The sequence below is a fragment of the Silurus meridionalis genome, chromosome 20 (assembly GCF_014805685.1).
Source record: "Silurus meridionalis isolate SWU-2019-XX chromosome 20, ASM1480568v1, whole genome shotgun sequence".
Classification (NCBI taxonomy): Eukaryota; Metazoa; Chordata; class Actinopteri; order Siluriformes; family Siluridae; genus Silurus; species Silurus meridionalis.
In genome coordinates this window covers 2,944,115-2,960,007 of record NC_060903.1, presented here as the reverse complement: position 1 = coordinate 2,960,007, position 15,893 = coordinate 2,944,115, and the positions used below count along the sequence as shown (strand labels likewise).

General features: G+C 40.2%; 1 protein-coding gene across 3 annotated transcripts in view; it reads left to right on the top strand.

The window, feature by feature from the left end:
• Positions 1-2,069: 2,069 nt before the first annotated feature.
• hecw1b (HECT, C2 and WW domain containing E3 ubiquitin protein ligase 1b) overlaps positions 2,070-15,893 on the top strand; it is a 35,950-nt gene continuing 22,126 nt past the window's right edge. For all 3 annotated transcript variants that reach the window (XM_046876031.1, XM_046876030.1, XM_046876028.1), the window contains exons 1-3: positions 2,070-2,279; positions 12,894-13,224; positions 13,632-13,739. In XM_046876031.1, coding sequence (XP_046731987.1) covers positions 2,250-2,279; positions 12,894-13,224; positions 13,632-13,739 — 469 coding nt within the window. In that variant the 5' untranslated portion in view covers positions 2,070-2,249. The remainder of the gene's footprint in view (positions 2,280-12,893; positions 13,225-13,631; positions 13,740-15,893) is intronic.

Sequence of the window (15,893 nt, the reverse complement as noted above, 5' to 3'; positions counted from 1 at the left end):
GAGGAAATAGAAGAATAAAAATGTTGGCTAAAAATATCTAAAAGTACCATTAGATGGCGCTGTTGACAGTCTTTTCCACCTCTCGGTGCCTATTTTGAATGAAAGAATTGCTTTTCTATATTGTAAAATATATTTCATGTGACATTTCGGACATTTAAAAGCACAAATCCTCACACGTCCAACACAAATCCTCACACAAGAGTTTTTATTTTGGGGTGATATTTTTATATTTATAGAGATAGAGCTGCTATTTGGGGCAGCTTGGTCACTTATTTGTTTCTGACAGTAAACTCCTATTAAAATGTGAAACTAGCATCTGAGTGACCTTGAAATAAAGATAAACAGTCTTTATGACCTTATTATTCAGCGTGGACATGTTTTACTGACTGCTTAGGTGTCACCCACCGCAAGACCTGTTTACTGTGTGGGGTAGTGTCATCATGGTTGCCAGAGTTCTTTGGTTTAATCCCAATTGGTCTTGGTGTGAACCCACACGTTGGTTGGAAAATGGCAGAGCCAGTATGGTTTTACATATTTTTATGATGCAATGTATAAAAATAGCGAAGATGATGAAGTCTGGTGACAGAGACTGATGCAGGTAGTGTTGCTGCCTGGACGATTAGGTTGATTTGAGCAAGGCGCTTCACATCAATTGCGACATGGATTCTGCTCAGAAAATCCATAAATCTAAAATGAAAATGTTCAGAAAGGATGCACAGATGCACAGTGTTTCAATCCGGTTGTGTCCTTACCTCACACCTAGTGCTTCTTGGACTAGGCTTTGATTTCAACCCAACCCAGGATTCTGGAACATATCGGGCAGCCAACTCACAGCTTCAGGCTCCCAAGACTGGTTTAATTTACCAAGTGTCCATCTCGGTTTCTTACAGGTTTCCAGAGAAACTAGAACTCGAGCTTTCTAGATGCACTCTTTTACAAAGTTCTATGAGGCCTTCCGTCCATTATGATTTCTAGATTCCCTTTCAGGAACTCGAGCTTTGGGAACGCTTTGGGGCATTCCCTCAGGGAACTAGGGTTACATAACCTAGTACATAACCTAGAGATGTTCTTTCATATACATTGCAATTCAACTAAATCTATTTCCATGAGTGGCCGGGGGTTCAAACCCACCAGGATATTTGTCTATTGCATTTACATTTACATTTATGGCATTCAGCAGATGCTCTTACACAAAGTGACATACACAAGTGCATTGAAGTCTCTGTCAATGAATAAGACTTAGGATACCATCAGTCTAAAACAGTCTGGAGAAATTATAGCAAAATTAAAATTAAATACATACTTGATCAACTACAAAGAAACATCCAGAGGGGTGAAAACTGGGTTTGTAAACCAGGAATTTTGTGCATGAGGGCATTAAATGTGGGTGTAGATGGGCTATTTTTGAAGCCAGTCCAGAAAAGGAGTTTGAATATCAGTTAGGGGGAAAATCCAAGGCAAAATAGGACAAGTGCTAAACTAAGGATTTTCACAATGAGGGTTGGATGGCTCAAGCATCCAATGGTGGTGGATCTGCTGATACCGAGAAAACAGGGAGAGAAAGCCGAAGAGGTAAAAAGAAATTTCTTAAAGCAAGACCTTTGACCATAGGGCATTAAATATGGGTGTGGATGAAATAGTTTCAAAGACAGTAAGGAAAAGTGGGTTGATAATTGGGTCCGATGAATTGATTCAAGGCAAAACAGGGCAAGTTTGAAAGCAAGAACTTTGACCATGAGGGTTGGGGATGAGTTGGTTTGAACGTTAGAAAGGAAAAGGGGGTTAGGAGATTGAGTTAGGGTTTAGGGTTGGGCAAAAGCACATTAGAAAGCAAGAACTTTGACCATCAGGGCAATAATTGTGGGTGTGGTTGAGGTAGCTTCAAAGCCAGTCAGGAAAGGTGGGTTAGAAATGAGTTAGGAGGAAAAAGAGAGCAAACACAAGCTCTAAAGCAAAAGCTTTGACTATGAGGGTTTAATAAATGAAAGGAAATTCCAAAGGGTAAATAGGTGAAATCTGGCAACCCGTGTTGTAGCGAGGAGGCGGGGCTTACGCAGCGGCGGAGAGGATCCAAGCATCCATTGGTGGCGGATCCGCTGGTACCCAGGAAACAGGGAGCGGAAGGATGTCGCATCCTTCCATCAGCGCATCGGTGCAGGAGGCAAACGCAGGATGTTGAGCGTGGGGATGTGCGCGATTTTCACAGAGTAACATGGCCTCCAGAGACTGAGGAGCTCTTCTTTCGGAGCATGATTCACCGCCAGGTGATACTGACTCAGGTGAGTGAGGATGGAAAAAGCCGCCTGGAGCTCACCTTGGCCCCGTCCGAATCCGCGCACTTACCTACTAATTAGTAATCAAGACAAATAAAAAGGATGCGGATTATTAATAATATGATTACTAGGCATTAGGGACGTGTCCTGTTCAAACCTACTAGATTAGATAGATAGAAACACCTAAAGCCTGCTGTCTTGGCATCCAACATATGAGGGTGAACACGGTTTGGGACAGAGCCCTTCTTTTGTTTAATGCGTTGTTTTTTTTTTTGTTTTGTTTTTTTTATTCTATAAGAATTCCATGGCTAAAACCGCACCCAATCCACTACTTAGGGTACTATTTATTTTAAGCATCCAGGGTGCTGGTGAAATCCCACAATGCATTGCAGAAGGTTGGTGTTCAACATGGTGCACATTTCAGGAAGCTCAGGATTCCCAGGGTACATCAGTAGGCTTGTGAGGAAACAGGACGGAATAAAGGCACCAGGATTTAAACCGCTGTAGTTAAAAGGAACATCCTGAGGGTTCTTGTATTTATTCTTTTTCTTTGAACCCAACTACAGAGAGTCCTGAATGTTTGTCTTTCACGGTGGAACCCAACCACAGAGCGTCCTGAACGTTCTTGGATTTGTTCTTATTGTGAAATCCAAAACACATCCTGTATTTTTTTTTTTTTCGTTTATCTCTTATTGGTAACTCAAACAAAGAGCATCCTGAAGGTTATTTGGTTTGTTCTTATGGTGGAACCAAACCACAGAGCTTTCTGAAGCATTGTTTGTTCTGTTCTAATGGTGGAACCCAACCCAAAAGCATACTGACGGTTCTTTGGTATGTTTGTAGGGCGGAGCCCAACCACAAAGCTTTCTAAAGCGTTCTTTGGTTTGTTCTTTTTGTTTGAACCCAACCACAGAGCATCCTGAAGGTTCTTTGGTTTGTTCTTATGGTGGAACCCAACCACAACGCTTTCTGAAGCTTTGTTTGTTTTGTTCTAATGGTGAAACCCAAACCAATAGCATACTTATGGTTCTTTGGTATGTTTGTAGGGCGGAGCCTAACCACAGAGCTTTCTAAAGCGTTCTTTGGTTTGTTCTATTTGTTTGAATCCAACTACAGAGCATCCTGAAGGTTCTTTGGTTTGTTTGTATGGTGAAGTCCAAACCCCAGAACGTCTAAAAGTTAACCACAGAGCAAAAATCCAAAACACAACATCCTGGATTTTTTTTTTTTCCATTTGTCTCTTATTGGTAACTCAACCACAGAGCATCCTGAAGGTTCTCTGATTTGTTCTTTATTTTTGGAACCCAACTACAGAGCATCCTGAAGTTTCTTTTGTTTCTTTTTATGGTGAAACCCAAAACAGAGCATCCTGAAGGATCCTACAGCGTTCCATGATTTGTGATTACGATGGAATGTAACTACAGAGAATCCTGAAGGCACTTTGCCTTGTCTTTCAGTGGAAATCCTTCAACTAAGCATTCCAAATGCATTCTCCAGCTTGTATTCCCTTGTAGGAATTAAGGGTTTTCCTTACAAAAACGTTCTAAATGAAAGCTGCTTGGAAATCTGAAATATTTAGAAAGCTAACCATTTGAAGAACCACTGAGGTACAATTTATTCAAGAGTCTAAGTCACTGTTTTGGCCGTTGTATTGGTTTCAAACAATGCTTTGAATTTTTTACACAGAATTCCCATTTGGTTACACCAAAGATGCATGGTTGGTTTCTAGCATTAAGGTCTTAGCATCCTGGTCCTTGAGTCTACTGTGTGTGTCTTTTTAAACATAGTTTGCTATAGGTAGTTAGATCTTTGTTCTTCATAATGCTTTGTGCTACATATTCATGTTTCATAGCTTTAATAACCATGTATACTAGTGTACTTTTTGACAATAAAACCTGGTAGCAATGAAGCATGTGATCGATTTTTACCCTATGTGTTGACCCTGAGCTGGTATCCGAGAGTAATCCCGATTGATCTGATGAAGTCTTGACGATGTCTCTGATTGATGATGTCATGATGTTGATGATGTCATGTTAGTTCTCTCTCTCCAGTGTTCTGTATTGTTTAATGATTTATAATCATACTCTTGATGTCACCCAAATGATTGGGTTCCACTTTTGAGTCTGGTTCCTCCCAAGGTTTCTTCCTCATAACATCTAAGGGAGTTTTTCCTTGCCACAGTTGCCATGGCTGCTCATCAGGGATAAATACACACCGTTCACCTTCACTCTTAAAATAAAAAGCTGCTTTAAGAGGCAATGTCTGTTGTGAAAAGCGCTATAGAAATAAACTTGATTTGACTCTCTTAAATAAACAATCAAATTAAAATAAAGATAGCTGCCACTGGCAATCTCCAGAATTATAATGTGATGACCAACGGCTGGAAAATTGAGGTACGGTGATGATGATGCTGATGATGATGTCATGCTTTTTTATTTAATCACTTTGCCTATTCAGTGAGCAGTAAGACAATGTGCATGTAAGCACCAGATCAGGAATAAATGAATAGCATTGTGTCTTCAGGAGGCTTTTCGAACCAGGCCAGGCCCCATAACGACTCTCCTCAAAGGTCCATTGCTGTTCCAATGTGAAGTGCTGTGACCTATGAAAAAGGAGAAATCACTTTGTCCATTTCGGGTTATATTTAGCTTATTGATTTTTCCTCGGGAATGGTATCATTTATCGGTGCTGAATGTCCACAGCATGATTCCATGATTTTTTTTAATTCCGTGTTTTGTTGAGGGGGTCATTACTAACATTAGAAATGAACCAAGAAGGTTTCACATTTCCGGTTTCCATTCTTTCAGCGGAAAACACGTGTGATCTCCAGTGTTTAGTTTCCCTTGTATCACAGTACTGCCATCTGGTATGGTTATTACATCATACTTTTACATATGTTTTTATGGTGAATTGTCTGTGTTTTGCATTGCAGCAGTTAATCCAAGACTATAAAACCTTTTGTTTTGAGTTAAATAGGTTTTTTTCTTATTTATCCTTTTTTTTTTTTTTTATATAAATTGGATAAAAATTGGATTGTGGCTTAGTAGAACTGATACTATAGAAGAGTATAATGTTACTATACGCGTTGATATAAACCTGGGATTTACCTTGCAGCAGGAACTACTGACTAACACTGTTCTTATGAGAAATAAATCAACACGTTCCCGACCAATCAGAATCAAGAATTTAACAAACCAACACAATTGACATTTATTACAAAGCTTTTATTGCATAGTCTCGCAGATATTTTTGATAATAATATAATAATAATAATAATAATAATAATAATAATAATAATAATAATATATGTAAAAGAGCACTTTAGATTTGAATATGCATCTTTGTTCTTCCTAAAAGGTCACATGTCAAGATAAATGAACTGTCTCATTGATCCCATTTTTTTGGGTGATTAGTGCCTTTAAAAGTCAATGTTAGTTATAAATGTCACATCCATGATTCTTTACTTGCTCTGCTGTATTGCCCTACCCCATGCTGGGGTGTCTTTCCTCATCCTTGTGTGCCATATATAGCTAAACCAAACATAGAGAAACATCTAGAGGTCATTTGTAATCATCCAGCTGCACCTGGATGCCGGTGTTTATGGATTAGGGGAGTCGCAGCACCGTATATCTACATTGATTCTGCTGTGACCCTGTATGTGGACCAGGTCCGTGGATGGTCTGCTTATTGATCCTGCTCTAAATTCGGCATAGAGGAAGCGAGAGGGAGGTGACGGGGGTGGGGACGGAGAGCCATGTTTGCTCACAGACCGTTGCACTTCCTGCTAAAATAACCTCCCGCCTACACACCGTCCCAGGATGGAGATCAATATGAAGGGGGGGATGGAAGAGTAAAGCAGTTAGGTTATATGGATTGTACAATTAAGTCCAATTTACTACAGGCACGATATTTATGCCATACTGTTGCTGATTTTTTACATCTGAGTGCTCACAAGGCGTTGATTCATTTTCGCTTCGATGTACGCACACACTAGCTAGCGACAAAGCGTCACCTGATCGTTCGTTTTCTGTTTAAATGTGTGATGGGACATGAAGCTACGATTTTATTGATCGCCAGGGTGACAACTGAAGCAACAAGGAAGCATCATGACTGTACCACATACAATTTTAAAGGATAGAGTTTAATAGCTCTGTAAAATGTAGTAAAAAGTAATATTGTGGAATGTGAATTATAAATAGATAGATAGATAGATAGATAGATAGATAGATAGATAGATAGATAGATAGACGGACGGACGGACGGACGGACGGACGGACGGACGGACGGACGGACGGACAGACAGACAGACAGACAGACAGACAGACAGACAGATACCACAACACTACGGAGACCGAGGCGTGTCCTGAGAGTCACATAGAATACAGATTGACATGGCAGAGGTAGAGCTGCATCTTCCCGGAGACAAAACAGGAAAAGAACGTCATTTTTTATTCAAACTTGTTTCTTCTTTTTCTTTGCACTACAAAGTGCTGTTTGTAAAAGCGTCATGCGTTAGAAGTCAGAAGGCACTTAGGTAAATTAACGATTTGATATTGATAACTATCTGTACCATATTGAAATGCATTGCATCGTATTTTTTTCTATTTCATTGTATTGCATTGAAGCACATTGTGTTGAATCGAATAGAATTTAGATCGCACTGCAGCGCAATGGGGGAATCGTATCGCATCGCACTGGTAGCTTCATATGTATCTTTATTGTATCGTGTTGTTGGCCATGCATCGAGATTTGAATCGAATTGGATTCAGTTATGGAGATGCACATCTCTAATATATAGTGCAAAACTGCAATCGTCTGAAGGGTTTTTAAAGTCTGACACATTTTACAATTCAGTTAAGCTGAGAGGATGAATTCTGAGTGAGTCCTGAATAGCATTTAGAGCTGCCAGTTGGAAAGCTGTTTGATAGACTGGGTTGTAGAATACATGAAGGCATGGTGTGTGTGTGTGTGTGTGTGTGTGTGTGTGTGTGTGTGTGTGTGTGTGTGTGTGTGTGTGTGTGTGTGTGTGTGCTGCATTTTACAGGCCCGAGAGAGAGAGAGGCTAAGCTATTCTGTCCACACACTTTAAATATGCATGGAGTCATGAGTCAGGCAAGGATCGAAATGCTGACGAGAGCCGCCGCTATGCTTTTTTACTAAAATAAAGAGTAGGGAAGCAAATAACAAAGGAGGAAAGAGAGTGAGCGAGAGAGCGGGAAAGAGAGAGAGAGCTGAGGTTAGTAAACGAGGGAAAGTCCCTCTGCAACCAGCTTCTAGAAATTTCTTGGTTTTCATATATATGATTAATTGCAATAAGAAATTCTATTTCAATTATACAAATTTTTAAAAATAAGTATAAGTATAAGTAAAATGAGGTGGATATAATATATTAAAAAAAGATTATATTAAATTAATATTTTTTAAAAAGTAATTACAATTTATGAAAAATTGGTTGAACATGAATTAGATAATAAATTATTTAAATTTCCTGTTCTGGATATCTTTTTTTAATGTGTCTTCATATTTTTTTGGAAATAATAAAACATATACATAGCAAATTTGGACTAAATGTAGAATAGGATGTTAAAAATGCACATACTTTGTCAGGTGCCCAAGTCAGTTGTGAGTTGGCGTCATTGATGACTAATAATTACCTCAGGATGATGAGAAACGGCCAATATTAGTGCAGTATTTCATTCTAGCTAATCAGGAGCCTACCAGTTTTACCCTGTTTATCAGTTGACCACTGGGGTTTTTCCATTAAAACTAGGACACACCAAGGCTTCAGAAGCTGACTGATATCACATATGACCATGGACCGTTCGGCTTTTTATATCCTTGCAAAATGAGAACAACTCTAGAAGCCCTGCAGTTTCAGGAATATTCTTCAGCACCCCACTGATGATCTCCCAGCAGGCCGTGTGCCAGCTTCCCTCATTCAGTGGGTCTATACCAGTAATAAAGCCTTGTGACAGGAAGCATGGCAGTGTGTTATGCGACGCTTAAGCCAATCCTCTCCTGGATGCCAAATGATCATCATTAATTTATCAGTGCCTGGTGTGATTGTGAGGCGCGCTTGTGAAGCCTCTATTACCCTTGTACATACAAACCGCCCACACTTGATTACAGAGCAGTGCGGGAAAACACAATCTGGAAAAAGAAGAGAAGTATCCATGTGTAAAAAAAAAAGGTTTAAATACAGGGCATAATGGGTGAAATCATAGGCGTGGGCAATTCTCGCATGATCACAGCCTGTCCATAGGGCACAAGGGGTCACTGAATGGATTGACGAGGATCAAAATGGCAGCAATCCTATTGTTTGTCTTTCACAATTACCTGATTCTAACACCTGTGGATTTTCTAGTTCAAGTGAAGGGAAAATTAATTAATTATATTACATCCAAAGATGAAACAATTGTGTGTCTCTAATTTTTGGATAAATACCACATATATTTGAGGTGTCTCTAGATTTGTATATGTATAATATATATAATAGACAAAGAGAAAGCCTTGGGTGGAGCATCTAAGACTAATAATAGACAAAAGATGCTATTTTGTGAGACAAATAAAGCCAGGCAAAACTGACCCAGTAATGGATGTCTACAATATACAGTAGGGGTGTGGATACACACACACACACACACACACACACACACACACACCTATATTGTGTGTGTGTCTGTACAACGCAACTGCAATAAATCCATATCCATTTCAAATCAATATTGTATCTCTGTAATAAAGTGCTTTAGGGTTACTTTTGTGCTTCTCCTCACACACTGCAGATCTCACTCAGACTGTAACCCATGACATGTGTGTGTTTGTCTTCCCGCTGGGAGTGTTGCTGACTCTGAGCAGTGTTATGGCCACTGCTATAACCCCTACCTCACCTCATCCTCTGCCTGCTGCTCGCTGCAATGTGTCACCTTCTAAACTGTCGACAGTGTCCCGGGAGTGTGGTGCTGACAAGTCCAAGTAACAACCGGCTCTTAAAAAAGCTGAACTGGGACCAATACTTCTCCATTGACAAGGTTCTGGATTGGGACACATTTCTTTTTCATCCATATGAAGTTCTTCCCCAAACTGTTGTGAGACACACAATTGTATGTTATTCTTAGCGCACCAATCTATTAATCAGTCAAGACTGATTGATATTTATTAAAATTGTCATGAGCCTTTGCAACTACTGCATAAAAAAAAGTATTCGCGCAAATGAGGACAGGTGTTGTGGTGAGTTCGAGTCTGGAGTTTCTTCCATCATTTATTCCTCTCTAAATGTTCTGCTTGCTGTTGAACTGATGCTGAACTGTATATTGGTGATCAGTAGAAACACCAAGCGCCAATCAAAACACGTTTAAAACGGAGGGCACGCTCGACCCCCTGCTGTGTGATTGACCGGTTAAGTTTTTATGCACTCATAAAAAAAAAAAAAAGACTGATTTTGCTAAATCGAGTAAAGTAAAAAGTTATTTGACTTTGAAATGTAGTGAAGTGAAAGTAAAAGTCTCCCTAAATAAAAATACTTCAGTAAAGTACAAATACATGAAAAAAGCGAATTAAGTACAGTCACGAATAACATTTACTTCCTTACAGTCCACCACTGGAGGGGGCTGCTATAGAGCTCTGACCTGAAACCTATTAAAGACCTTTGAGATGAATTGGAGCATTGATTGCACCCCAGGTCTCCTCACCTCACCTACATCAGGATCTGATTTTAAATGAAAAGAGTGCAAGGGAATTAAAAAGAAGAAAAAACGCACACAAAAAAATTCAAGACTAAAATATAATAAGAAAAATCTCATAAAAGTTGAACCATTTTGCCTTCATAAAAGATATAATTTTTCATTCGAATGAAATGTCTCAGAAAATCTCAGGATTGATTATCGGACACTTACCCGTCTGTAGTATTGTACAGTGCAGCACAATATTGACCATGTCGAGCTACATAAACTCCTGATGTTTGCACAAATTTGCTCTAAGCCTACAGTGCGACATTACCATCAGTGCCGGTCGAGGTCTCAGGCTTTGTGCTTCGTCCCTGCAGCTCCAGAATGCGTTGCAGATGCGCCATTAAACCCTGGCAGGCAGTCACACACAAGTTAAAGCACAGAAGGGAGGAATTTAGATTTTATTAAAAGAAGGTCACATGGTATTAACCCGATAGGATGATCTCATTAGCCTGATTGTAAAAATTGTATTGGTGTCATTTCACGTGAGTGTAGAGAGTCATCCTAAACAGCGATTTTCAAGGACCAATTATAAAAGCACTTTTATTCGAGGAGCACAGACTCCCTTTATGAAATTTTCTGGATTTTTTTTAGGCAGCCTTGTAATAAAAAAAGGGATTTTTTTTTAGAGAACTGGCAAAGGCTTGCTTCATATTGAGTCATCACTGTACACCCCTACGCATACGCGTTCTGCAGGCTGCACAATGCAAAGACGTGTCTTCCTCTTCTTCTCCTGCTTCTTCTTCATCTTAATCTTCTTTGTGCTAGACACGATGACAGGGAGCGGGGATGCCAGACGCAGCCGAAAAATGACTAATAAGACGTGCTAATGCGTTATTGCACTGTGGGAATGCAATCTTGTCATTTATTGATTTTTCACTGTGCTAGCATTGCTAGATGAAATATTCCTTTAAAAATAAAAGAGAGCAATCCGATTGGCAGCACAACAGACAAAAAAACGAGGCCAGAGAAGGACACGAAGACATCGGGAGCGTCCAGACAGACCAGATGAAGACAAGAAGATTTGGGGAGATACGGGCTGACATGGCCAAGAGAGCGCTCGAGGCTTAGATACAGCTACGCATTGCAGACTAAAAAGACAGGCTGTGGCACACACACATATACACACACATACACACACGCACACACACAAACAATCTGAATGCTGCTTGGTCAGGCAGACGTATAGAGAAGGGAAAGAGAAGGACAGCTATTTAAAGATGCCCAGAAGTGTGTCGATTAAAAGAGTGTATTTTAGTTGATGCTTAATGCAGCACAAAACGTAGACTTGGCTAGCGTTATCCCCCCCCCAACCACACACACACACACACACACACACACACACACACACACTTTTACTATAATTTCTTTGTGTTACATCTGACTGTTGTAAAGCAGCACTTTTCTCCAGAGAGTACTAGCAGGGTTTCCTCCACCACTCATTGAAACATGCTGAGTCTCTCTGTGGACGGATTAAAAAGACAAACCATGTAACGTAGCTTTTAATGTCCGAGCAAATTTCTGTAATTGTTTCACAATTTTGCCTGTAGGAACTATTTCTATAATGTCTGTAATCGAATCAGGATTTTTTTTTTTTCGTACAACATTTTCAAGCTTATTTCTGACAAAAATCTGGATGTAGATTTCGATCCGGAACTATCCAAAGACATAGGTGGTGAGGTTAACACGATTTCCAATACAAAGTTATTATGGATTCAGTCAGTATCTATACTGAAGGAAAAGGGCAAGCCTCAGCTCCACAGGGAAAAAAGAGATTAAAGTTTCAAGACCAGCACAAATAGAAAAAATGGTATATATTGAGCAACCAATAATGTGGACATATTATAGTGCAATTAGTTTTACACAGTCTCAGGTGGACATTGTGACAAATCACAGAAATAGAATGAGCACAATTAGTGTTCTCATGTTCAGAAAAAAGGCAATTCTGTAGACAAAAATAAATAATGTTGCTTTGTCATCATTTCGTTTCCATGTCGAAAAACCTTCACCCAAGCTCTATTTATATTTTATCTAGAAAATCATCCTGGTCAAGTCTTTGTGGCTGTCAAACATAAAACAGGTAAACACAATAGAGCATGAACCCGTAGTGCGGACAGGAGCAGACCACAGTGCTAGTCTTTATCTCTTTAAATTTTTCTGACCTTCTTGTTTCAAATCCATTGCTTCCTTAAATAATGTTAACTCAACTCAGCTTAACTAAACTCAACTCAACTCAAAGGACCAACTGTTACAATGGACCGAGGAACAGTGAACGAGAACAGTCAACATTAAACACAAAATTACAGTAAACATTACACAAAACAGAGCTAAGGTACGATAGACATAAGGTAGATTTGATAAATATGAGTATATGTAATGTAAGAAATGTAAGAGTAAAATGCAAGTGCACTGTCAGAGGTGACCATGTGCAATTGTGTGGGATGTCCAATGTGCATAGTTTAACAGAACTGAATGGCTGTCTATAGTAAACAGTAGAAATCCCAGAGTGCAGATGTCTGCAGATGTGCTACATGTCCAATGCGCATTTTTAGTGCACAACAAAAGTGGTGGGCGTGTGTTATTGTCCATTGAGTGACTATTAATGTCCATATTGCACATTTAAGCAGGAGGGAGCAAGGCGATTGGTGACACCAGTGTGTTCAGGGCTCTGGCAGCTTAGTCAAAGAAGCTGTTGCAGAACCTTGAAGTGCAGGTTCTGGTGCTTTGGAACCTCCTGGCTGATGGCAGGGGCTTAAACAGACTGTGGGTGGGGCGAGAGGGATCCTTCACAAAGACAAAGGGTCTTTTCAGGCGTTTATGTCAAATTAACTGCACTAAAGAATGTGTCGCATATATTACTCCTACCATCTTCTCTTTCTCTTTTCTTTATTAGAATTTGTACCAGAACCGCTTTCTCGGGTTGGCGGCCATGGCCTCACCGTCTCGCTCGTCCCAAGCCCGGCGCCGGAGCAAAGACCCTATCCGGCACAGCTTCAACCCGGAGCACTTTCCCAGCGTGGATTTCCAGAATGGTGAGCCCGAGGAGTTGGCTGCCGCCCTGCCACGTTCTACTAGTGATACGGACCTGGTGACCTCACACTGCCGATCCACACTGACCGCCAGCACTTCCCACTATGCCATCGGCCAGTCGCCGGACATCACACTCACATGGGACATCAAGGAGGAGGTGGACGCCGGGGACTGGATTGGAATGTATCTCATTGGTGAGTGATGAGAAATCAAATAGAATGAAGAAAGTAGTTTGGATCTGGCCATCTCTAACTATAGAGCAGCAAATCTGTTCCTTTTTGTTCTTTCTCTCTCTCTTTTTCTCACTTGCTCTCTCTCTCTTGTATATCTCTGTAAATCGCTTTAATCCCTCACTCGTCTATCACACTGTCTGAGTGTTTCTTTGGGACCGTATGTGCGACTGAGATTGGATCCACTACAAACACAAATCCATTAATCATTTATTGTCACATATTGTCTGGCCAACACAGACTACAGCAACTGGGTGTATTATAAAAAAAAATGTGTTTGGAATTACAGACCCACGTCACCATTACATCATCATGCTTCCCTCAGAATTGTAGCTATTTCAGTACACATTGTTTTTTTTGTTTTTTTTTAGATGAGGTGCTTTCTGAGAACTTTCTGGACTATAAGAACCGTGGGGTGAACGGCTCTCACAAAGGCCAGATCGTGTGGAAGATTGAAGCCAATTCCTACTTTGTTGAGCGTAAGTCAATTGTCTTACACACTATTTCACTATAGGCCTAATTTTAGGGCCTACTTTTTGACACTGACTGTAATACATCTAGTGCTTACACAGATTTCAATCAGCTACTACATTCTACTACATATTTCATTCTACCAGAGGCGATTTCTTTAAGACTGCAAGGGAAGCTCGGCTTCCCTTATAATGTCACAAAATTAATGGTCAAATATGTACTATTGTATTAACATTTTATTGACTAAAAATGCGTTAGAAAACGTTCATCTCAAAGACGAGTTCGTTCAGAATCAGTTACATATAGCAGGTCGGCTGACTCGATTTCCTTCTCATACATTCCCGCAGCGTCACAGTGCATTTCCCTATTGAAGCCCAGCGTCCATTGACTTCAATGGGGCTGCTTTGAACGTTTTTTTCAGCGCTTCGAAACTAGACGGTCATTGGATAAACGCTGCGATTATGTCCCGCCCACGGACGCTCAGCGTCTCTGGGGGTGAATGGGGAGTGGGCTGGCCCGGACTCCGAGCTTCTATTCGCGCTCAGTCCCATCGCGGATTTCTCAAGTTCAGTCGAAATAAAAACTGCTGCAACCTATTTCTTTGATATTTGCTTGGCGAAATTGCTTGATTTTCATCATACATTTCACACAATTATACACCACATTCCTTGTTTCAGTTTTACAGAGTTAAATTTTTTTTTTTTAGATCGTTCATTCATTCATTCATTCCTTCATTCATTCATTCATTCATATAACGTTATTCTGCAGGTGTAGAAAGGAGCTTCTCCTGTTTAAAGCGACTCAAGTCCTACACCCGAAACACAATGGGCCAAGGCCGTTTAAGCAGCCTAGCTCTGCTGGCCATTGAGAGGACACTGGTCAAGTCACTTGAAAAGACTCCTAGTTGGTACGACAGGGTCACAGACCATTTTCTTGAAAAGGAACGTAGGGCAGAATTTACTTTTAAATAAATAGACAATTTTATGATGTAGGCCGAAAATGAGCTTCCCCTCTCTGACAGACCAGTAGCTGCCACTGCATTCTACATCTCCTGATTTGGATAATTTACATGTAATCAGTGCATCAGAGAGCATCACTGAGGCGACAGTCACACATGTAGGCCTGTGTAAGCACGATAAGCATTTGATCTTGACACACTATTACCCAAGCACAAAGACCTCAGGATGTCACTATGTTCTACATAGCTGCCATGGAAACACACACACACCATGTCCACTCATCCAGTTTGTTCCGAGCTATGAGTACCGAGTGCTATAATAAATATACTTGAGTGTGACCGGCTTTTTTTTTATTTTATGCCAGTCTCGCAGCTGGAGTCTTTATTTCATTTTATACTCACACAATCCCTCTGTGGCACAATGAAATACCTCATTAGGCACGCCTTTGTGTAAAGAGAATGGCTCGGAGCAGGAGGGATTTAAGGGCCGTTGTCTCAAACGTTAGTGGTTCGTACATGAGGTTGGTTCGTTGGTTATATACAGTATAGTTATGGGTTAGGGTTAGGGTTAGGGTTAGTATAGTTATATGGAGTATAGGGGCATCTTAAAGGGAAAAAAATGTAGAAATTCATGTATTCAGCCCCAGTAAGCAATTATCCTGGTGAGAATGGCAGAAGATTCTTCTTTAGGTCTGATCTAGGAATGCTGGGCATGAGGCAGTAATACAACTTTGTATATAAAATGTATATATACACATGAATATGATCGTCTTTTGATCGTCTTTTAACTACTAACCAGAAGAAAAAAAAGTAAATTTCTGAGATGATTTTTCACGTTTATATAATTGTTTGTCATTTTCTAATGCTACCTACACTATATAGACAGAAGTATTGGGATACCTGACTTCCAGCCATATGTGGTTCCTCTTCAAACTGTCACCACCAAGTTGGAAGCACTATAATTACAATATATAGGATGTCTCTGGATATGGAAACAATAATTTCCCTTCACTTAAACTAGGAGTCAAAACCTGTTTCAGCATTACTGTGCCAAATGCCAGCTCTATAAAGAAATGCTTTACATGGGATGGAGGTGTGTGGAAGATCTTGAACGAACTGTTATTGAGCTCTGACCTAAAAAATATTGAACATTTTTGGAATGAATATTGGAACGCTGACTGCACCCCAGTCCTTCTCACCTCAC